The 24,672-nt window shown below is 42.2% G+C and overlaps 2 protein-coding genes across 2 annotated transcripts in view; one reads left to right on the top strand and one right to left on the bottom strand.

Annotated features, from left to right (window-relative positions):
- Nucleotides 1-13,637, top strand: part of vsnl1a (visinin-like 1a) — a 31,024-nt gene extending 17,387 nt beyond the window's left edge. The window contains exons 3-4 of the mRNA XM_073493063.1: nucleotides 11,701-11,916; nucleotides 13,428-13,637. Coding sequence (XP_073349164.1) covers nucleotides 11,701-11,916; nucleotides 13,428-13,625 — 414 coding nt within the window. The 3' untranslated portion in view covers nucleotides 13,626-13,637. The remainder of the gene's footprint in view (nucleotides 1-11,700; nucleotides 11,917-13,427) is intronic.
- Nucleotides 13,638-17,154: 3,517 nt separating this feature from the next.
- sf3b6 (splicing factor 3b, subunit 6) lies at nucleotides 17,155-20,459 on the bottom strand. Its single transcript, XM_073493496.1, has 4 exons — nucleotides 20,329-20,459; nucleotides 19,565-19,683; nucleotides 17,994-18,132; nucleotides 17,155-17,796 (listed from the first exon to the last, which is right to left on the bottom strand). The coding sequence occupies exons 1-4, from the start codon at nucleotides 20,356-20,358 to the stop codon at nucleotides 17,707-17,709; spliced, it is 378 nt and encodes a 125-aa protein (XP_073349597.1). The 5' UTR covers nucleotides 20,359-20,459; the 3' UTR covers nucleotides 17,155-17,706.
- Between the last annotated feature and the right edge of the window lie 4,213 nt (nucleotides 20,460-24,672).

Raw genomic sequence — 24,672 nt, 5'->3', positions numbered from 1 at the left:
TATGACAGTCAGTCCGTTTACAATGTTTGGAAAGCACTGGAGGGAGGGGAATCTAACACTGAATTAGCAGACTGTAATTTTCATGAACACAAACAGTGTTTTTTTTTTTTTTCCACCGTGAATTTTGTGCGGTCTTTCAGAACAGAAAATTGGTGTTATTTGATTATTGGTGTTCGTGTCAGTGTTTGCAGACGAGGCGATCCAGAATTAGCTGTAACGGAGACAAACGACGCATAAATGCAGTCAGAGAGGCAGCGAGGACGACACGATGATGGACAGGTTGAGACGGAGAGAGGGAAGAAAACGGACAGATGGGTGGATATGTGGTAATGAATTGCTTTTGAACCTATCAGCTGCTCTCTGGCGTAGTTGTTGTGTCTCACTTTGAACCTTGAAGTTGTAATTGAATTATCCAGCAAGCTTCAGCCTGTTTCACTGCTTCTGCTGCTGCTGCTGCAGTGTGAGAAGCAGAAAATGGCAGATTGTGAGTGCTTTTAGATGCCTAAAGTAAGATAATGGGGCCTTTTCTGGGAGGGGGAATCATTTTCGGATCGAGCTGTGTATAACCATTAGCACACCCTCCGTAAGAGCAACCCTTTTGTCGTGGTCGATCTGAGAAGGCGACAGGCCACAGAGCTATTAGCCTCAGGTTTAAATCCTGCGCTGCAGTGGGGTGGTCGTGGGAAATGACCTTCAGCTGGTTAACAAGTGATCAAGCCACTGAGTCAGCAAGTATCCACCCATGAGAAAAGATGCTGGATCCCTACAGGATCCCTACCTCTGACCTTCAAGTGGAGGGAGCGAATAGACCGTGCAGTAATCTGATTACTAGTCATACATATTTTTCCATTTCTATTGTGCATGAAAAGAAAGATTATGACAAATAAATATGACATTCTTGCCTTAATTGTGTTAGAAAACACTGTAATGACATCAGAGAGTGCATAAAGAAATTCTGCCAAGACGATGGCGTGGATTAAATACGCCCTGAAGGTCAAGTCAGGTCATCTTGCATCCGTCAAAGTACTCTGTAAATAAAATGGGTCTTGCTAATCAGTGGAGTGGCCCTCCTCTTCCTCGCTTGTAGTGCTTTGGAGTAGGACATTATTAGGTTAGTATCCCGGCTCCCCCCCGTCTTTCTTTCCTGCTCTCCTTATCTTGTTTCTGATTTTCACTCTCTTGGTTTCTCTGGCTGTCCTGCCGTATGTAATAATTCATATTTATAGCTTCGTTCGGTCCGTTAAGTCTATTTCTGATCAATGGCCCACAACATAATGACAGTTAAAGTAGTAGGTTGACATTTGAGGGGATACACTTCTTTCACCGTCCTGCCAAGAGTGAGAGAATGTCAATACCAATCTCGTGTCTTTACGATGAATATGAATCATCAAGCCACCAAAGAGATGGTTAACAGCTTGCCTGGCCTTTTTTAAAGTAAAAAATAAAATCACATCAATGTATTTTTGTTAAAATACGTGTTAAATAGCTCCATAAAGAGGCGGCCCTGAGAGCAGGATCCTCCTGTTTGCTGCTATGTCATATAGAAGAGGAAGGAGGGGATTACTAACGGCAACATGGACAGGAAGTTAGCTTCAACGCTTACAGCAGCTTTAATATAAACACAAAATGAGTTTGTGTTGAGTTGTAGTTTTACAGGAAAGTCTGAGCTGGAATTAAGTCCCACACATTTACGTGGTTTGAGTGTGGAGGAATCGAGAAAAGACTGGATGTCTGAGCTATTTCAGTTTCTCTCTGTTAACCTGATCAACAACTGAGCATTTAAGATGTTTGAAGAGATTGATGGTGCAATTTTTTCCATCTTGTAAATGCAAGAACGTTCCTTGTTAATGCACAGACGGGCACATCAATCTACGAGTGTAGCACTTATTATTCAGCCAATCAGACCATCACTGTGTGAAATGACAAATAGAACGATTTTTATTCTGAACTGCCGAACGTCTTTTTTTACTGCCAATATCTTGGAGATGAACTGCACTCGCTTTGTGTAGGCAGAGAAAGTATTCATCTTCTGGGTTAGGAACAATTTCTTTTGACAAAATGATGGTTAGAGATACATTTATAATTTCTGTACCGTCACTCACTGGCTGGTTAGTGGGATGTTAGATAACATGGCTGAGAGTCAAGGCTCTACTTTAGCTTCACGCTAACATCAGCATGCTAACACGTTCACAGTGACAGAGCTAAAAATGCTGAGGTATAATGTTCGGCATCTTAGTTCTGCATATTAGCATGCTAACATTAACTAATTAGCACAGCTGAGTTTGATATGAACAGAGAATACCAAAATATTGGATGAACTGAACATTTGACCTGCTCGTGGTACTAGAGGAAAAGTCAGGAGATCATCGTTGTAATGAGGGTTCATCCTCCGTGGACGATGAATGTCTGTACAAAATATTAAGATGGGACTGATCGACCGGCCGACATTACCATCTGTAGAGCCGTGCAGCCAGCATGCCTTATAATATATAATGATACCTGTGAAAAGTGGATACAGAGAAAGGGAAAGCGAGGGGTTGCAGGTGAACTACAGCACTAATTACTGAGAGCAGGTGGCAAAACTACGAAGTGTTTGTAATGCAGGTGTTCACAGGTCTGTCAGTTACCTTTAAGTCCCTGTGCCGTGAGAATATAGCTCGATCTATATCTGCATGCACCCTATAATAAGTGCACATTAAATTCAGATCCTTGACTTTTTAATAAATGGACTCAAATATGAGGCAGATGATATAAACCCTCAAGACATGTTGTGGGTGTTTCAGCTCTCTCTAAGTCAATTGGAAATAATGTTGCGGCAGCAGGGAGTAGAAGCACATAAATGTTTGCATGCAGATTCAGAATCCTGAGGTGTTTTTGCACAAACGCACAGACTCGGTCATGATCGAGGAGCCATGAATGATGTATTCATGCTCGAGGAGGAGTATCCAACGAGGTTTGATGAGTCATGTCGTCGAATGGAGGCACGATATATAAATAATGAACCGTACTGTAGACATCTAGAGGAAATGGGAAAGAGGTTGTGTTGTTGTGTTTTTGCTGTGTGGTGTTCTCTCGCTTCATCTCGCTCTTCCCTTTCTTCCCTCGCCTCTTTCTTCTTCTTCCTCGTCTCCTCTCTGGTGCCGTCTCTTGGCCCCGCTGAGCCGGAGAAGCTCGCAGGCCGATTATGAGCTTTTTTAAAAGGTGGCTTCAAACTGCACAAGCTGCTGTGGATTTAACATGCCAAGCACTTTAGAGACTAGCCATTCTGGAAACACCACTGGCAAGTGAAGATAAAGCGAGCAAGTCCTCCCCCTTTTTTTCCTCTGATACTCTGCCTCTCTTTGAATTGCGTCACAAGGAGCAGAGGGTAGCCCTCAGGTCTACCTGGCAGTGAGTCACACTCTGCTTCCTGCCTGGCTTGGCTGCTTCTCTGTATCTGATTTAGATCAGAGTCGGTATCAAAAAGGCATAAAAAAGGCATCGGTGGAATGCAGACAACAATTTTGTGTACCGATAGGTTGATAAATATCTTTTTTTTTGCCTATTTCAGCAGTAGAATAGATAGTTACTGATGTGGATCAATGCTTTGCATGTATTTACCTCTGGTTGCAGCCTTCCCACTCTTTCTCTCCTCTTGTCAGTCTTTCCTCAATGCCAGTACCTTTTCCCCTGAGGCATGAAATACGTTCCACACTCAACAGTGCCATCTGCTGTCATTTACGCTGGAAATGCAGAGTTAGTGCTGCCAGATGGGTGTTTTGTAACCACAGATAAACCAGGGTCAGAGACAGGTCTGCTCCAAATTCCTCTTAAATCACAAGCTGAATTATTGTGTGCAGTCCAGGAAACAGGCTCGTTCCTGGAATGCACACAATCAGTCATAATGGACAGCATAATGGATGTAGTCAGCCGTTTAAAGCAAGGTAAATATTCTTTTCGGTCAGTCTGTTGTAGGGTAGGGTGTGCATGTAATATCAGACAAGACGACCACCGACCTTCAGTATCTGCTCCCTCCACATAACCAGTCGTGGTTACACTTATCATCTCGTGGTTTACGTTTTAATCAAGTGGCCCCTCGTCTTGGAAGCCTATTGTCTCACTGAATCAAAGGATCATCCCTCAGTACCAAAGCAATCTTACAGACCTTGACCATAAACAAAGGTCACACGTGTGTTAATGCAGTCTGGCTGGAGCGAGCAGAGATTGATGCCTGCCGCGCTCGGCTCATTGTAGCCCCTTTGATTGTTCAGGTCATGCTGCGTTCAGGTGTTATTTTTCAAATTATGAGTGAGGGGAAAAAAAAACTCATGTCAGACTTCAACTGGCACTGATGATATCTTCCATTCGGTTAAACAAACCACAGACGTGCCAACAGACTGTCAGCATGATGGCAACGATGACGCTGGAATAATGATGAAATAAAATCCAATATTAATACAAACAAGTTTATTCAGCTGACTTCAAGGAGCATTATATAAGAATTAGCCACCTGTTAAATTGATACTCCAAACAAATATGGCACAGAATATCAGCAGAGCTCAGTTAGCCATGCAGCTAGCGGTCCTATTAGCTGACTCTGCCTGGACTGGGAGTGTTTTGGTGTTTACATCACAAGCACAGGAGCTTTGGACCACCGGGAGGAGGAGGAGGAGGAGGAGGAGGAGGACCGGGCCCCCACGCTTACGGAGATCAACTAGCTGGTTAGCATGCTAACTTCAGTGGCTAACATCAGATGATACGTGAAATGGTGAGGATGAAGTTTGCGTACGTGACAAAATATGACATGGATAAAACTTTAATGCATTACCTTGACGAACATGTCTTCCCGAGTCACACAGCCAGATTTTAATTGGCAGTGGTGGTTATTTAACTATAAATCTATCTGGTTTCACTCAGTATCAAGCTGCTACAAACAGGTAACACAACAACAGCAGCTGATTTAGGTTATTTTTCTGTCGTGGCTACAAGGTCAGCAGCACCTTCAGTCAGGAATGAGGGGGGTGTTTCTCCTGTTCTTCCCATTCTGCTGACTTTGCAGACTTGAGCTGATCTTGTTCAAACAGCAACTGAACACCTCGTTTTATCTTGAACATGCAGCCCTCACAAATTAAAACAAACATTTGTACACACACACACACACACACATGCTCAGACTGAATTACTAGACTTTGAAAAAAAGCAAAAAACAGCTTCTGTTTCTGCTGAACTCGTGACTCTACGTGGAAGTTACCAACCCAAAAGAGTGGATTTAGTGTTAAGACGGTCTTTTTAAGATTTCAAGTCCTGGTTAATTTGGCAACACCCACGGTTACCACGGTAACGGCGAGTGCACCCATAATGCAACAGCCAAAAAAACTCAGCTACATCGTCAGAAATACAACAGAAGAGCAACTGTGTATCTGTTTACAGTGCAGCCAAACATATTCACGTTGTTTTAATAAAGAAAGTCACTAATCTGTCTTTCTTCCATCACATCACGAGCAACTGGAATCAGACCATGAACAGAGTAAAAGCGCTTGTTGTAGCAGTTATTGTTGAAATTATTCTCAGGGGTAAATTACTGCTCACTTGTTTACACTTGGTGACACTGATATCACAGCAGACACCCGTCTCAGAGTAACAAGAGGATGATTAGAAATGCATTTTGCGGAGCGGAGAGGATTGAGAGTGTGTGTGTGCTCGCATGTGTGTGTTTTCTATCTGTGCAGACCCTGGAGACTTGGAAGCGGTAGCAGCTACAGCAGTGCGATGGCTAAGTTTCTGTTGCTGCCTGGCATGTCACTGAGGGTTTATGTAAGAGTACACGCAGGCTCCATCTCTCTCACGCAGACACACACACACTGTAAACACTCAGCAATGGATTATGCATGTATTCCCGCTCTGCTCTTCCTTCTGCTCAGCGAAGAGGCATCTAAGCGGTTCTTTGACGAAGGGATGCACACGGCCATATGCAGCGACAGCTAGCGCTGTCAAGTCAAGGTCCTGCTCGTGTGTTCCCTCCAAATAGGCTTGACTGCTTCTGACAATGTTAGCAAAAGGGATGCATGAAACATAAGGCATTATTTACACAGCCCTCTGGTGCTGCAGTGGAATGACAGAAAGCGTAAGAAACGAGTCCAAACTAAAGCCTCATTTTTTTAAACATGTCGCTAACGGGAGAATACAGACCTCTAATGCTTTGAAGGGCAAATTACAGTCTCAGTCCGACCTCTAAAACCCGAGCCTGTGTGCCGGGGAGATGAACAGCCAATGGCAGACGTGCTACATATTGTTCATAACATTAGAGGCAGTGCCTGTAGGACCCTCATGCGGGGGAGAGATGACCTTGTGGGCTTCATGAAAGCTGACTGGAAATATTACCAGGCTTTTTGATCTATTGTGTTCTGTTTTATTCTCTGAACGGTCTAGTTCTGGTGGTCACTGAGCAGAAACATGTACAGTGAGGATGCATTTTACATTTGGCTGCAGTCCTGCAGGTAATGATAACATTTATCCACAGGGAGAAACCACAGTGAACCATCCATACTGCATAAATGAGCTCTGAGGCTCCCAAAAGTGTGTGCATGTGTGCGTGTGTGAGCATGTGTGTGTGTGTGTGTGTGTGTGTGTGTGTGTGTGTGTGTGTGCGTGCGTGCGTGCGTGCGTGCGTGCGTGCGTGCGTGTGTGTGTGTGTGTGCGTGTGTCTCCGGACTATGGAAGCAGCGAGGAGAGCTGAAAGATATGCAGAGGGACGGATTTGGAATCGGTCACTATCAGTGGAAAATAGAGCGACATGCTACAAAGCGTGGTATCGCCGTGGCGGCGGTCCAAGGCGAGCATCAAGGGACAGCGAGTGCGTGAATGATCACCCACTGGGTCATCCTCTGGGAGATAAGGTGGACAGGGAGGGATCTGCTTTGGCTGGTGTCTGATTTCCTGTCTGTTGGCTTAATTACAGCAGGCGGAGACGGTACTGAGTCTTAATTTGATTATTATTTGATCAAGATAGAATCAATGGATCGAAACTTTAGTTATATTACGGTGCTTTATAATGTCAGATACTACTCTTTTATACTATTTATGCTGGAAAAAAAAAATGATATGACACAAATATTTACATTCACGATACCGAAAGTAGTAGAAAGTAGTTTTTATTGCTACTTCCCGTGTGTTAATAACAAGGGATTCACACTAAATGAGGCATTCACATCAAGTGATAGTTTAGTAAATTCCATCATTTCATTGAACTTAGTACACACCGAATACAAAACTTCATTTTGTACATTGAAAAACAAAGATTAGCTGCTAAAATTATAAATGAATTTAGTTGCTACTGGCGGAGTCCGCCTTTCCCCCACAAAAGATTAGCTGCTTACAATATAAATAAAAGTTAAGCTAAGCTGATGAAGCTACCAAAAAGAAGCCTCCTCTCCTCCTTTTAATAAAAAAGATTTCTTTAGACCCAAAACAAAAAATCCTAACTAAAGGTCGGTTTCTAGCTGTTTCTAGAGCTTTCAACCGTATCTTGCGATCCTCCTCAGTGGACAGCTTGCTCAGTTAGCATGGAGATAGCTAACTACATGGAAGACGTGGTTTAAAGCTTAAACTCAGTCGGCACACCTCACAGTAAGAAGTTTTGGCTGCGGATCAAAATAATACATTTCGACATCGACCTTGTGGCTCTATTAAGTCGTGACACTGACATTTTATAACTAAATAGCAAATGAATTAACTGATGAGACTAACAACAGCTCAAATGATGGTCCAAAGAGTTTATACATCTCATTCATACTACTACTACATCTGTCATGATTCTGCAGAGTCAGAAAGATCCCAAACTTCTCCCTGTAGTCTGCCTCAGATCGGTGACCAATACTTTTAAATCATTTTTTTTCACTATTTTGTAAGTACTCAGATAACAATAATCCAGTTACATGCAACCTGCGAGCTTCCCCAAACCTCGACAGAATGTGCATATAGTAAATAAATCTTCATCTCATTTAAATCCCGACCCGTGCGAGCTCATCACCGTGGAGCTTTTAAGCTACAAGATGTCTGTCCGGCTTAGCTGTTATCTGAAGAGCTGGCAGCGCAGGCGGGCCAACTGAACACAAATCTGGATCGAACGCCGCTGTTACCTAACTCTTGAAGTTATTTTAAAACCAAACACCATCATTTGTTACTGATGAGCCTGTCATTTGAGGGTTGCTGTTGAATCACTGTGTTTCGATCTGTATTATTCATCTGTTATATGATCTTGTCACTGTTCTGTCAGTGTGAAACGGCCTTCGTTCGTATGGCTGCTCTCACTCTCTTTCCACCTATTATCTCTTCTTCATCCCCTTCCTGCATCATCCCCCACCCCCCTCGGTTTTTGGATCAGCACCAGCGCCAGCTTGCAGGCTGATTACGAAGGCTTTAATGTTCCATTTAACAGCAGCATGTTTGGGGTCGTGTGTGTGTGTGTGTGCGGAGGTTGAGTGTTGGGGTAGGACTGCTGTTTGACAGAATAGGCCTCGCCACACACACTCATTGACACATGGCGACATTAGCCTTTATTAAGCCAGCTGTGCCCGTCCGCCTGGCTCTTCCCTGAGTGGACAGAAGCGTCTGGCGTTCAGCCTGTCCTTTGATGGCCGACTCCAAACAGCCATATCAAACAGCCGTAACAGCAAACGGGAGCCAAATCAGGAGAGGAATAAGACTTAATGGAAATGTTAACAGCCCAATATCCGTAGCTGTAAAGGCGAGGGAACGCTGGCTCCGGGTCCCGACTGTGTCATCGTTGTTGTTAAGTGGTTATTGAGTGCCATCTAGTGAAGGTTTTGTTTTTCATCCTCGACAGCTGCTGTCTGACAATACTTCTGCATGTGACAAAGACAGAAAAGACCAACCAAAGACACTCAGATGGAGGAATCTCATAGTCTGCCCCACTTTCTGTCTGTCTTCTCTCTGTTTTTACATAACAAAGTGTTTCATAACTTTGCCAGATTGTCGAGGAAGCCGCAGTGGCTTTTTTTTCTCCCCCTCCCTCCCATCATCGACATCGCTCCCGCATCACTTCCCTGACACCTTTTCCTCCTCCCTCTCATTTTTTCCCCTCTCCCTCCCTCCCTCCCTCTCAAAACTCCTACATTGTCCCGTCCATCCATGTGTCTCCTCCTCCTCCTCCTCCCATCCCTCCAGGGCTCGGGACAGATGAGCCGAGGCGAGGCCATACGGGGGCAGGAGGCAGCGCTCGTGGGAGAAAAAGCCACGTCGCATTTGTGCAGAAAGTGTCAGGCGGCGTCCCGTCCCCCAGAGGACTTACTCCTTTTTAAATGAGTTTGGCTTCTCCTGAGCAGGAGAGCAGATAGAGACCTGGATCGCTGTCACACCCATTGTAGTCTCCTCCTTCATCTTTTCTCTCTTCTGCCTGTTAACTTCTCACTGCAGTCTGATCGGTTTGCTGCTGCAGCACAATTTACATGGGTGGGACCTCATTGCAGATGGGCAGCTTTGCAACCCGAACTGACTCTCACCGTCTCACCTTGTCTTATTTATCCACCTCCTCGTCTGTTTCTCTACCTCTCTCTCCCTCCACTCTCCTTCTATCTCCCCTCCCATTAGGATTCATGGCCTCAACTTCCTTTTTTTTTTAATTCACTTCTGTACGACAGGACAGTCTGCTTTGCACACGGGCAAGGACACGGTGTAGAAGAGTCTCGCACTGCCTGAAACAAAAGTCCACGTGTCTCGGATCTGCTCAGATTTTTAATTTTTAATGTTCTGGCTTCTTTTCTGGGACTTTAAAGCTGCCGTAATTAGGGCAGCTCAGCTGGTAGAGGGTGCTCCCCACATACAGAGGCTTTCCCGTTACTCTTCACTAGGGGTGTGACGATACATGGATCCGGATCGTTATATCGATTCAATGATCAACGATCCAATAGCATCGATGCAAAGTGAAAACATCAATTCATATCGCCGCTGGGTCACCTTTCCCTCCATGCTCAGCTCCTTTCTAAACAGAGCTTGTTTTTATTAAAAACAACAGATTGTTTTCCATTTAAATATCTGGAACCACTGATAAAATAACATTTCCACTCTACTTCCACACAGGAGGCAAACTCTGGTCACCCACACAAAAGTCGTATACGGTATCCACTCTAATAGCTATTTCCTCTGATTCTCCATTAATTGAGCCGTTTTTTACTCTATCACCTAAAGACCGACCTCTCCAAAGGGTTTTCCAGCAGAAAACTAACCACAAAACCACCCAAATGGTCTTATAAGGCAGAATATCACCTTCCATGCACATAAATGAGGTTAAATACACAAATTATTGACAAACAGCGTGCCCTAAAGAACCAGATATTTCCCTCAGGAGTTGGTGGCGACCAAAAACAGAGCTAAAACACTTCAGGTGGTCAGAAAAATGACTCCAAAACAGTGATTATGTTGCTTCTGCTCTGCTAACAAGGTTTCCATATCAACTTAAAATGATAAAATGTCAAAATTTGACCACAACTCACTCATAAAACTTGACCCTACGCTACTTCTCATCATTTAGTCCTGCAAAATGTCAGCACAAGGATCTGACAGTTGTGGCGCTGTGGAAAACAGAAATAAAACAGATACTGTTTGCAAATGATTGCTTCCTCTTTGTATTTACTTCGACCATACACTGACTTTTTTCAGCCGTTCCCTATTTTCCGTCTAAAAATAATAAAAATAGAAAATAAACTACAAGACATTCTCTCTTCTAATAAAACAAAATGTTTCCCTTCTGGTTTGTTGCGTTTCAATGATGAAGGCTGTTGCAGTTATTTCCACGAGTCCTCAGAGAGCATCCCCGCTTAGCTTAGATTACCCATCGGCTCTGAGAGCGTTTACCAGAGAGGTCAAGTGGAAGGTTGTATCTAATGAATCGCTCAGCTTCTCGCGGCTATCCACGGGGGTTCATGGTGTACAGGAGATGAGGAGCAGAGCAGGGGCTCAGTGGTCGTCGACAGAGTTTCTGCATTAACCTCTGACCTTGTGTACGAGTAGTGCACTGATGACATGGATGGCTCGGAGTGCCAACTTGCAGAGGAGCATTAAGTTTGAACTAATACAGAGAGCAGAGCTGATCCCTGGTATTTGTAATCTATATCTGAGTTACAGGGCGGAAGACTTCAGCACCAGCGTACAGAAAAAGGTTACGGTCGAATAAAAGCAATTTTTCTGTTGTGCAAAGGGCATAAATGTTTTATCTATTTCACTGTCACTGTGCGATCCAGTGCTGTTGTCCTAATAATTCCTGTACTGGTCTGATGAATCACTTCAAAGGGAAATAATAATATACAAGAATAAGAGTCTGTAGCATTGCTCTGAGCTCAAAGCTGTTATTATTTATTTGAGAACAAGAATTCCCGATAAATCTCTTAGGATGCACGGCAGGTTGTAGATGGTTTGAAAAGACAGGCTAGAAACTATACGGCATATATGCCAGACTCCTGTAAGCCACCATGCAGAGTGGACTGTGATGCGGCACACATGAATATATTTGCAAAGGTAGAGCTGGAGAGCACTGAATGAGAATAACCTAATGACTGCAGGTAATAAATGTCCATTGATTTTAAATGCAAATAGTTCTTTGTCGTTCGGTTAATGGGGTGTGTTTGTTTTTCTTTCGGGTGGTGCATCACAGGGAGCTCAATCTTGACTATCATCCTCTGTTTCCCTGTTTTTCCATCATTCCAGTTCTTCCCTTACGGAGACGCGTCCAAGTTCGCCCAGCACGCCTTCAGGACCTTCGACAAGAACGGCGACGGCACCATCGACTTCAGAGAGTTCATCTGCGCCCTGTCCATCACATCACGAGGCAGCTTCGAGCAGAAACTCAACTGGGCCTTCAACATGTACGACCTGGACGGAGACGGCAAGATCACACGGGTGGAGATGCTGGAGATCATCGAGGTATCGCAGTAAAGAAATCATCTTTTTAAGAGAGCTTAATTGACTTTGTGTTTTAGTTTACTCAGGTTAGAAGTATTAGGATTACTTTGCATACTTAGGTATTAGTGATCTGGAAAATAAGCTTAGATTTAGACGAGAACATTTAAAGCGCTCTCACGTCGGTACGCTAAACATGGCGGCATGAAAACAGGGGAAACAGCTGAGCAGCATATTTAGCCGACAGACACAAGTGGTGTCAGTCTTCTCCTCTAACTCTTTACAAGAAAAGCAAAAAGCTTATTCCCCAGAATGTCTTTAACTATTTCTTTAACGTTCTCCTGCTTTGCTACATGGCTTCTATGTTTTTTAACCTGCTGACTCACACGGATGCAGATTTATTTTTTTAAATATCTGGTTAAAGGTTATGCAGCAGAGGGCTGAGCCTGCAGGGTCTGACATGACATGAATTATTCATAAACACAAACAATGTGAAACAAGCAACAAGAGGTAAAAGCGCATTTTTAGAGCCGACTCGTGTAGAATTTGGGGCACTTTGTCTCGTGGAAGATGTAATACTCAGACAGACGGGGAGATTAGATGTTATTCTGCAGTAAACACTAAACCTCAGTAACTATATCTTTATGTGAGATATGTTACATAGGGGAATATCTATTTCTCTTAAATATTTAGATTGGAATAAAAACAGGTTATCAGTAGAAATGTCTCATCTGAGCAGTGAAGTCCACTAACAAACTGTGGTTCTGATCTGCACATAATACAAATATAGAATAAATTTATTCATGCATGTGTGGATGTAATCTTTCACATTCTGTTCTCTCATGTGGGAGGACGTCAGTAAAAAAAACAAAACTAATAGCACAGGCTGTCATTTCTGTGCATCCTTATTTTTACTAACAGAACATCGAGCTGACTGACAGGTGAGCCAGAATAACTGCTGGCAGCGTCGGCTTCTGCATGTTTACCAACTTTACATTTCTTTATGTTGCAACAGTTTGCTTATGCTCTGATTACAAAAAAACACTTGTTTAGTGTTCAGAAACGATCATGTTTTGGATTAAAATACCTGCTTTTGTCGCCACAAACACGTCTGGAACATTTTCCAGAGGTCTCTTTAAAAACGTCCAGGGTGTCACGCTTACAAATGTTTTAAAAAAAACACCATCTTGGTGAACTGTGGTCACATCCACCTCTGATGTAATGTGAACTTGATATGACACATTTTGCAGAAATGTCAATATGTTAGCAGCCTGTGACATGTACAAATGTGAATGTATCTGTGGTTTGCAGAAACATTAGCTGCCAAAATTGTATCCTGCCAGCTGGGCTCCATCTGTGCTGGTCACTTAGACACCCTAACATGTTTCCTGGATTCCTTGCTTCCTCTCCTCACACGTCTTTTCCTTGCATCGCTCAGGAAAAGACACAAGCGAAGCAAACATGGCTGCATTAAGAGATTTGAGATGCAACCAAATCTTGTCTAAAGATCTGCTGCTCTCTTTCTCCCCCTGCAGGCGATCTACAAGATGGTGGGCACTGTGATCATGATGAAAATGAACGAGGACGGCCTGACGCCCGAGCAGAGGGTGGACAAGATCTTCTCCAAGATGGATAAGAACAACGACGACCAGATCTCGCTGGAGGAGTTCAAAGAGGCGGCCAAGAGCGACCCGTCCATCGTATTACTGCTGCAGTGTGACCTCCAGAAATAGGCAGGAGGGCGAGCGCAGCGCTCCACCAGCCGCCACGGACTGCACAGAAAGAAATTTCATGTTCCATTCAGTTTGCAGCTATTTCCACTGAAAAAAAAAAAATATGCTTGGACTACCTTTCAATGGATCTGCTTCTTGTGTTTGAAACACTCGTGTGCATGAGAATGTTATTTGCTATAAAAAAGATCTACACACAACATACAAACAGAGTACAGGTGCACACTCACACCACAAACACACACACACACAGTACATACACCCACACACACCTCTCACTACATAAGAACACCACGCACAAATAATATATATATATAGATCTATAAATATGAATATATATTTAAATTATTCAAAGATCAACTGCCAAAATGTGAAGTGTGCAAAGTATTTTCCATAAAGTTTCATTCTACTGGAGCTTGCGCATCAGTGATGTGCTACGTTGAATTTGCCGCTACTCTATTTATCGTTACCGAGTTTACTGACGCTAGCTGTATGTGTTTCATAATACCGAGTAATGTCGACTGAACCAAATTCCTATGATGATGTATCTGCCTCCGATAAGACACTTCTATCCATCGTCTCGAAACATTAGCTCTAGAAGAGATGGATCAGCGGTTTGTCCAACTTTTTTCCTTCAGAAACATGCTTGTACTGTCAGTAAAGAACAATGTAAACGTAGTTAATTTGCATGCCTTTAGGTTCTGCCTTAAAAATCTCCTCATTTTGCATCCTGTGATTGCAGACAGAAAGCCTTATCAAGTGACACTCGGGAGAAGCCGTGAGAAAAGATTTTTACTGAATAGGGAAGAAAAAAAAAATCATCTAGCAGTAGGTCCTTCTACAAGTATCGTCGTATGGGATGTAATTTTTGTGATCTGTCGAGACGTTTTCTTTTGACTGCTTTAACCGTGGGAGCATGTTTCCTCGTAGATTAAACCGTAGTGTATGTTGCTAAGAACTAAACCCCCCCCCCCCCCCCCCCCCCCCCCGTGCATCTTAAACACACTTATCTCGTTACAGCTGAGTAGATGTTGAATGTGGAGGAACCCATCGTTTTGGACCGGAGATTTAAAAACAATTAAAAGAGATAAATTGATGCATTATTGAAGCAAACGGACTGGATGCATGTGAGATCGATCATTTTAAGATTAGGATTCCCCCCCCGGAGAATGAATGAATGACGCTTCCTTTAGCTGGATCTCAAGAAGTTATTCATCTTTACTGTTATCAGTTAGTTATGTGTCACCATCACATCCACTACTTTCTGATTTTAGCCTGCAGGTTGCATATCACTTACGATTAAATTCAGAGGAGAAGACAACGCTGTCAGGCCCGCGCAGCATTTTAACTTTCTTGTGTGTTAGTTTCAGTGGAAGTAAATGAATGCTAAGTAGTGCGAGGAGCAAGTGAATGGCGTTTCATTATACACTGTAACTAGTAGAGGACAGCCCTTACTGTGAAGCCATGTTTTTCGTAGGTTGGACTATTCGCCCTCCCTGACCCCTCGAAGTATTTCTCTCTTACCGATCAGTCAATCTTTTTGTACTTTTTTACTCCCCTCTCTCACACATTGTACACGTACTGATGCATACTAAATGTAGAGAAGTTCAGCGTGGTTACCTCCTGAAAAAAAACGATTTGGAAATAACCTGTAAGCCACCTTGTATCTTCTTCTTCAGTGAGTTTACCTGGCCCCCGGTCTGAAAGCACCCCAGGGTCTTTCCAGCCTGCATCGATACTACCAGTGCTTAAAGAGCTGAAGGAGGTCAGAGGAGACAGGTGATGTGTCATAACGTACAGTATTGCAATAAAGATCTAGCATTGCCAGTCCATCGTCATCTCGCCGCAGTGTGGCTTGTCCCCCCCACCCCCGCCCGCCCGTCAGTTTCTAATCTGAACTTCTTTACATGAACATCTTTGGCCAGACAATGTTTCTAATTCCAACTCTGTTATTGCTATCAAGATACCAAATGTAAGCAAAGGCAAACGTGTACAAGGATTCTTTTGTAGCATGTATTGTGTCCCTGACGACATGGCTGCACTACTCCCTGTGTTGTGATTTAATCTAATAAAAGGAACTCTATGGGCTCTCGTCTCGTCTGCTGACTTAACAAACCGTCTCCTGCAAAATATTTAGCAAACGTATACCTAGACCAGTGGTTTTTAATCTCAACTGTTCATCAGGTAGGCTCATTCAAGCTACCTATTAAAGATTTTATCCAGTTCTTTTTCATAATTAATTTAACTGTTTGTCACTTTTTATCCATTACCTTTAGCTTTCTATCTGAAGTGTTTCTGCATTAGCTAACTATTTCTCTGTCCAGCCAGTAATTTAAACTACCTGTTAAGATATTTTATCCAGTTCTTTAAGCTAATTAATTTAACTGTTTATCCGTACAAATACTGATCCGTTACTTTAAGCTAACAATTCAAAAGGTTTTAATAGGCTACATTACTTCCAGCTAACTATCTCAACTTTTTATCCAGTAATATATTCTACCTATTAAGAGATATCATTGAGTTCTTAAAGCTAATTAATTCAACTGTTTATCCGTTATAATCAGTTACTTTAAATGTTTTACACATTACACGAGCCTACGCTCAGCTAACTATTCCAGCTGTTTTGTCCGTTACATTTAGCTAACTGTTCCCTGTTCATCAACAGTTGGATGCATCCAATAATTTAAGAGAAACACTTAAACAACATACTGGCTGATGATGACTTCCTGTAGAGTTGCTCCTCCAGCAGTTTTCAAGCAGTGAACTTAAATACAAATTATTGGTGCTTGCAGGCTGTTTCTATTTTATGTTATATCTCTGCTTCACTATATTTCAGAGGAAAATATTGTCCTCTTTACTCCACCACACTTATCTGACAGCTATAGTTTCTGTGCAGATGATTTTACAGACCAAACATATGACCAGTGTAAAAAATACAACACATTAATACAGATTAAACTTCCAGAGTATAAATCAGTTGAAATCAGCTCCCACCTAGAGCATGAAAATACTGCTTAAACATTAACGCATCAGTTATGTTCATCCAATACTGAAGACATAATTCTGCCATAATGTCCCTGTGCAACCACTAGATGTCACTTTTGAGACAAAGTTGTTTTTTCCAATAGTAGTACACCTTGCATTTATAAACAGTGGTTTTCATTTCATTTTCTCAGAAAAAATGATGTTTGTTTTTCAGGTGGATTTACATTGGCAGCAATAGTAACAGTAGACCACACTGCCTCCTTCCTGCTTTACTGGCAGAACGTTTCAGAGGAGATCCAGTTTGTTTGCCTCTGTAGACCAGTAACACTGATTACACTGGGTTCATTTGGAGGCTTCTGTCCTCACACACATGCAGCAAACTGCATCATCACAAGCTGTTTGAAATTCAGGCACACGAGAATCGGGGCAACCCCATAACCCCTGTGTGGAAAATGTTTACAGCTTATTGATCTAAAAGGGTTCACGCAGAGGACAGAGCTTCTGCTACGTGACATGTACAGTATGTATGAAGAGAGGAGACAGGAGCTTTAAGAAAAGGAACATTTATTTTACAGAAATCATTAACTTTATATGGTCGGTACTGATCAACTCAACGTGCTATCACACACTGTTCAACCAAGGTTGGTTTTAAATTAAAAAGGTGGGTGAAACAGGAAGTCAAAGACTGAAAAACAGTCGGCCCTTGTAGATTTTAACATCTTTCGCAGGATGAATATTTTGACCAGTCACTAAATCCTGGTAAATATTGTTTCTCCGCCTGTCGATCATTTCAACAGAAACACAAACCCAAGTTCTTTTCTGAAAATCTAAGTGAAGGATGACTTCTGAGAAACAATATTTAATATGAATGGCATACAGCAGCTCCCTGCCCTGATGTTAACTCACAGACTGCCTACCTGATGGAAATAATACAAATATTTCAAACTCATTTCACAAAATCATTTAAAAAAACATTTTCAACATCGGTATCAGTGCGTCAATACCAGCGTAAACATGTGATTTTTGTACAGATAGAAAAGGAAAGATTGTAGACGTGGAGGTGAAAGGGGTGGTGGTGGTGGACGGGGCTTCCAGATCGTTACTTTGGAGGATCTGTGTTGATGCCATATTTCTCTTTTAGAAGCTTCAACTGTTCCTCCTTCTTCTTTGTATCCATCTTCTGGAAAGCCTGCAAAGACGAGTCGAGAAAACAGAGAAAACTAAATTACATCTGGAATCACTGCATCAAGGTATGTGTTTACATTTTCTAAAGATCCAAAGCCTTTATTCTGAAAACCGTATTGTTGTTTGACATTTACTAAAGCTTATTCCATGACTGCCCTTTGACCTCACGACGCCTACAGACATTGTAACACTCATACATACTCTGTTTGCATTGTAGTAGAGGACCACCAGGTAACGGTTGCAGACGTTGAAGCCTGACAGATGGTCACAGGCGTTCTTGGCGTCAAAGATGTCTTCATAAACCACGTAGGCTGTTCCTCTTGTTTCAGGTGTGTTCCCTCTGAGAAGCAAGGAAGAGAGAAACACACAGGAAGTGACTACAAGACCCACACCTGCAGAGTCCCACGGGTATTTAGGGGAAAGTTAGGTGTAAATGCAACCCTGCATAAATAGTGATGGATGCTCTAAAATATTCTGCCCATCCTCTTTCAGGTCATGTTTTCCTGCTATCTCGCTAAAAGTGTGATTCACATCTGACTCACCAGTCAGAGTAGTAGAGATCTGTTAACAGGGGACTCAAGTAGGGATACAAATTGTAAGTAATTTCTTGAAGCGATAGTCGGCTGTCTTAACAATCGATTACCGATTAATCATTAATAATATATGAAATATGTTGGACATTTTTCCTTTAGGAAACTGTTTTGACCACTAACATGATCTGTGTTTGACATAAAATCAGAGTCGGCTGCATTTGGAGTTAAAAGAACACAAAGTAAATTATAAAGTTACTTGAATTTTAAATGAAATAACACAAAATAATGACTTCACTTGAATTGCAAGGCTCCCATCTGTCGCTTTTTAACAACTGGCAACAAAATCCAGCCCACACTGAGGCGACTAAATGTCATAATATCAGTTTGCTTCAATTCAGTCTTTTTGTATTTTTTAAATGACAAATTACTTAAGTACATTTTCTCATACCAGTATTTTATATTTTATTTGGATACATTTGAAAAACAAGTATCAGTAATCTGTTTTTGTAAGACACTCTGATGTATTTGTGCCCGTCTGATTGTCGATGTATGCAGGAATCCTCAAGTTAAACTGAATACCTTTTAAGTCCTTTTTTAAGACCCTTTCCAAACATTTTAAGACCACAGCACCACTTCGAGTTCTAACCGGTCACGTCAGCGACACACTTCAACTTACATTTACTATATGTTGACTGTCAGACAGCACAACTAAACAGTGTTAGTTTGTTGTAGCTCCTTATCAACACAACATAATTCAAATAGGCGGGGTGGGAACACAGCACAAGAAAATGAACTGACCTCCAAAGGTTCACAAGATAAATCTGAGGGGTGCTGAGATTATTATTGGGGTAGAAAATAAAATGTAATAAAGTGCTACACAGTGCTTCCTGAACTTTAGTCTAATCTTGGCTTTCTTGTGAAATATTTCAGAGTTTTACCTCTAAGAGACTCAGACATCTATTCAAATTCAACAATATGAGGAGCTAAGAGGGAAAATGTCTGGTAACAACTCACACAATGATTAAATTCAGACAAACTTTACCTATTTGGATAAACAGACATATTAAAAACAAGCTACAAAATGTAATAGCTTTTGTAATTGCTTAATCAACTTTTAATATTTTTTTAAGACCCCGCAGACACCCTGTATGTCTGTCTCATCGCCAAATATCAATGATGACAATGATCAAACCACGTATTTCTTTTAAACCCATGTGACGGCTGTGTTTAAATACTCACGTTCTGATTTGCCGGATTGGTCCATATTTCCCAAAGATGTCGTACATTTCCTCGGCGGTGATCTTGTAAGGAAGGTTCCTGACGTACAGGATCCTGTTCACCTCTGGAGGTAATCGGATCTGCAGCACACAGCAGGAAAAACAAGGCAGTAAGTTAAACCACAGAGAAGTCAGTGAGGATGTCGCCTGAGCCTTTAATAAACGACAACATATGACAACATTAAGGCCATTCAATTGCAGCTAACAGTTAATGGAAACACACGCTTCAGATAACCTTCCTCTTGGTAACAGCTACGACTTTCTTTAGCTATTTGACTAACTTATATTTGAAATGACAATCGGTGAAGTTATCTTCTTGGTCAACAGTGAACCAGAGGCCATATAAACCATATAAACCACCTCTAGACTAACTAAAGTGAAGTTATTCTGTTTAATCAACGATAACCATCTTAGCTAACACAACATTAGCCGATGTAGCAGTGTTTACATGAGCGGATGTGTCGCCACGTTTATTTAACACAACTACAGACGGCATAAAACCCCAAGAAAGTCATCCAAATTAGTGGATATGCTGTATTATTTAAAAAAAATAGGGAAAATTGCGGTAGATTTCAGCATCAGCAGTGTGATTGTTTTCAATACGTTAGCATGCTAACCGGCTAGCTGTATGCTAACGCTGGGTGACGCGGGGCTTCTAGCCTAACAAAGCTAATATTATCAGTAACATTCATCGCAGAATACACCCGCCGACGCGCTCGGACTCACATTAGCACGTTTCGCCGCTTGCATAGCCATGGTGATGAACTTTTATGTGTCAATAAGACCGCTGAACAACAAACACGCAGTTTCAGAGCTCTTCACTCCTCCAGTCAAAATGGCTGCGGTCGTCAACAGGTGACGGACTTCCGGTTTCCGGTTGATGGAGCCTGACGGCGCAGTGCTGCCCCCTGCGGCCCCGGAGGGTAAAGCGCCTCTGCAGAGTCCCCAGTGCAACATGTGTTACATGTTTATAACTGTATAACTAATCATGTGACTCCAAACCAATGCCGAATTGTATAACTGAATGGGACAAATAGGACACACCTATTTTTTATTACATTTTACTGCTTCTTCTATTTTATATTAATATTTCTATCAAAATTCAGCATTTCTTTTCAATAAGTTCCACGTCATGTGACCCAGTGACTCCAAACCAATGCCGAAATGTATAACTGAATGGGACAAATAAGACGCACCTATTTTGAGTACATTTTACTGCTTCTTCTATTTTATATGAATATTTTTGAATTTTAGTTGTATTTGTTTCTTCTTCATAATTCTCCTTACAATAAACAAACATACCCATATTGTGGCCTGTGTAGTGATAAGAAATAATACTGATAAAAATATATATAATATAAAATAGAAGAGGGAGTAAAATCCATTAAAAAGAGGTGTGTCCTATGTGACCCGTGTAGTAATACAATTTGGTATTAGGTTGGAGACACTAGGTCACATGACAGGGAAGTAATGTAATCACATCGCCACGTGATGCACTGGGGCCCAAAAAGAGTTTTTCCCATCTATGTTTATCATGTCAGAATACAAAGGGTGTCCCATTGTGCCTGTAGCGCCTGTGATAAAGTGCTCTCAGGACATATGAAGTACGCATTATGATATATAATTATCATATAATTCATAATAATACATATTTATTAGTTGATATTTCATATTAACAATCCGAATCTGTAATGTAACTAGGAAAAAGTAATGTATTCTCTTACAAATTGGTAATGGAGAAGAAAGTAAACATAAAATGGATTACTCAAGTAAAAGTTCCATCACATTCTGGAATGTTTTCTGATCTCTTTGATCTCTCTGATGTCTTTGATTGGTCAGAATGTGCTGACAGGATCTACAGGTGTTTAACACACAGACACTTCACACACACTTGGACCTGGAGACTGGACACTCCTCTCACACAGACAGAGATGTCTCGCAGCATCATGCTACCACTAGGCTTCGTCGGGGGTGCTTTAGTCACTAAAGGTACCAGAAAACTTGTTGAGTACTTTGCAGAAGTAAAAGAGAAAGACAAGGAAATTAGCCCAGAAGCTGCTGAGCCCACCAAGCAGGTTACTGATTCAACATCTGGCATCACAGCATCAGAGGCAATCCCACAAACCACTGCTGCTTCTGCACATGACCCAGATGTTTCAGACACTTCAACAACAGGAGATGTCAGAGAAACAGAGCCACGTGTTAAAAGGTCCAGTGATGAAGAAGTGAGCAGAACTACAGCCAGAGCAAAAAGTTCCAGAAATGCCCTCGAGGACATCTGCAGGTTTCCAGATGGATTTAATACTTCCTGGATGAATGCACCATTACCGGCCACACTACACCTGTCTGCTGTGCAGGAACATTTAAGGGACCAACCCACAGAGTCTTTCACAGAATTATCGGCGACACCAAAATTTGCGAGGCTGTTCCTGACAGCCCTCAATAACCCTGGGATGCATTTCGAACTGAGGGACATTTACTGGACTTTGGCAGAATTAAGTAAGAAGCTGCCGGCGCTGAAACTGCTCCAGAGGAATGATCCCATCGATCTGTTAGATCCGTTGCTGCGCTGGTTAGACACCTGTGGAGTGCAAACAGCTATTGTGGCTCGAGAACAAAGCAGGTGTAAGAGTTGTAATGTCACCACATCGAGCACCTCAGGTCTGGGTAACATTTACACTTTACAACGAGAGCGAGATGAACACAACGGGTTTTCAGTTTCAGCTCTTCTCAAACGTGCTTTCTCTCAGCACTCAGGACAATGCATGGCATGTGGATCCCTCCTAGAGAGAGCCACAGTGTGGAACAGTCCTGACATTTTGACCCTTTACTTCCCTCGAGAAACCGCCTATGGATTGGTCTTCAGAGACCACGTGACTCCATCACCGTTTGTAGAAGTTCCTGTGGATGCAGACCGGGTGCAGTTATACAGCCTGTCGTCTGCTGTATGTCACGACATTTACGGCCAGTGCATGTGGTCACATTTGTATACTGATCAAGTTCCCACCATAGTGAACGGTTCGCTCACATTAACCAGACCAGAGGACATAAACGAATACGGCATGATCTACTTCTATGAAAGGTCAGATACCCATACTGACTGAAGTCTGTGCTGGAAAGCAGCTGCACCCAGTGGCTGCATGTTCTCCCCGTGTCAGTGTGGGTTCTCTCCGGGTGCTCCGGCTTCCTCCCACAATCAATGCAAAAAAAAGTAAGGACAGACAGGAGAACAGAGGCGAGGACGATGGAAGGGACAAAGTGGAATAAGTGCAGCGAGGACAGACTGAAAGGTCCTCTTCTTATTTCAGTGTTGAAAAGTTGAAATTACTAATGTAACCATAGACCTATGAATGCTGAATGAATCCAATTGATTTATATTCATTAAGTATCTGAATTGTAACACTTTAACTGAAATTAAAAGATTGAAATTACTTATCTTTTTAACTTTCTCTGTGTTTATCATGTCAGAATACAAAGGGTGTCCCACTGTGCCTGTAGCGCCTGTGATAAAGTGCTCTCAGGACATATGAAGTATGCATTATGATATATAATTATAACCGTTTCCAGTCGCTCTCCAGTAGATGTTGTAGATGTTTGCAGCAGTAAATAACCTCGGCTACATTTCACAATTCTGTTCCCATGACTTTTACTGACGTGCACATCCATGAGAGAGAAAGAACGTCACGAGTTTTCACACAATGTAGAGATAAAAGTGGCACACCAAATAAGCATTTTGTGCGACATGATTAGTGCTGATTCCACATTCAGCCACCTGTATGAGAAGCAGGTTTCTCCACATTAAGCTGACAGACATTATTGCACAATGGTTTGGTAGGACAGCTGTCACAAAACAACCAGAAGAAAGTCCTTCAGGTGTCACTGGCTTCACTGCCTCGGGAATTTAATATTCTCTCACGAGTTACATCCGTTTGTAATTATTAGATCGTCTGTTTCACTATATTTTTGCACACTTATGTACCCAGGTTGTCTGAGCAGTCATCAAGTGAACAAGATCACCCAACGTTACAGTCTGACACTATTAGAAATCTGACTCACAGGATGCACAGTACTTTTAATTCATTATGGCTCATTGGCGCCCTCCTCTGGTGTAATTCAGCCATTTCAGCCACAGAGATGCACCAAAGACAGCTGAGGTGTGTCAGCGTCACTTATCTTCATTTTTGCATAGAACAAAACATGCACATAAAAACACTTGCATATAATTACACAGGTTCAACCTTTGGCGACTGCAGTTTGGGCAACATGAGGTATGAACACTAGACTTTCTGTTACCTTCAGTGGTGGGGGCGACGATTCAGACGGACATGCTGAAAGCAGACTTGCTGATTCTTGTGGTTGGGGACAAGATTGCAGAAGAGTCTGTGTGGCAGGTCTGCAGCATGATGAAATGATAAACACTAGCTTTACTTCTGTTGGTAATCGTGGTTATGCAAGACTGAAGGTTCGTTGTGTGTCGTTTAGACCAGAATCAATCTGTGTTCAAATCAAACTTGATTGACAAAATAAAGAAAATCTATGGTGACATTAATCTACTGCTCTTCTCCACATATTATGTTTAGCTGAACAGATGATTATGCACACTATACTTATCTGTACACGCAGTGAGAGCCTGTCTGTGTAGAGGAAGGTGCTGGTGAAGTAACTCCTGAGGCAACACTTTCCTCATCAGCCCTTCGAAAGTGTTTCTTTGAACCACAACATGTTCCTGATCAATTTAACAGACAAGACATTAGTTACACCAACCAGATGAAGGCACAGCTCACAGTATTCGACAGCGTTTAGAAATGATTGCTAGTTGTTGCAGTCGTTTGCCAGTTCCTCGTAACATAAAACACTTTTGAGCTAGTTCAATCTGTGTGTGTGTGTCTGCAACGGAAAAGACACAATAACAGTCATGCATGATCTCTATTTGTGATGTATTAAAAACATTTTCCTACTTCATAAATGAAAAGAAATATTAAGGAGTGTGATTAAGCTGCCTGCACCATGCTGGTATTATTCTGAATGGCAGCTGTCAGCGAGGAGGACATGGTCGCCCTCGACCTCTGA

This window comes from Pagrus major, chromosome 22 (assembly GCF_040436345.1).
Source record: "Pagrus major chromosome 22, Pma_NU_1.0".
In the NCBI taxonomy this organism is placed as follows: Eukaryota; Metazoa; Chordata; class Actinopteri; order Spariformes; family Sparidae; genus Pagrus; species Pagrus major.
Note: the sequence above shows the minus strand (reverse complement) of the source record. Positions and strands in the feature narration are given on the sequence as shown.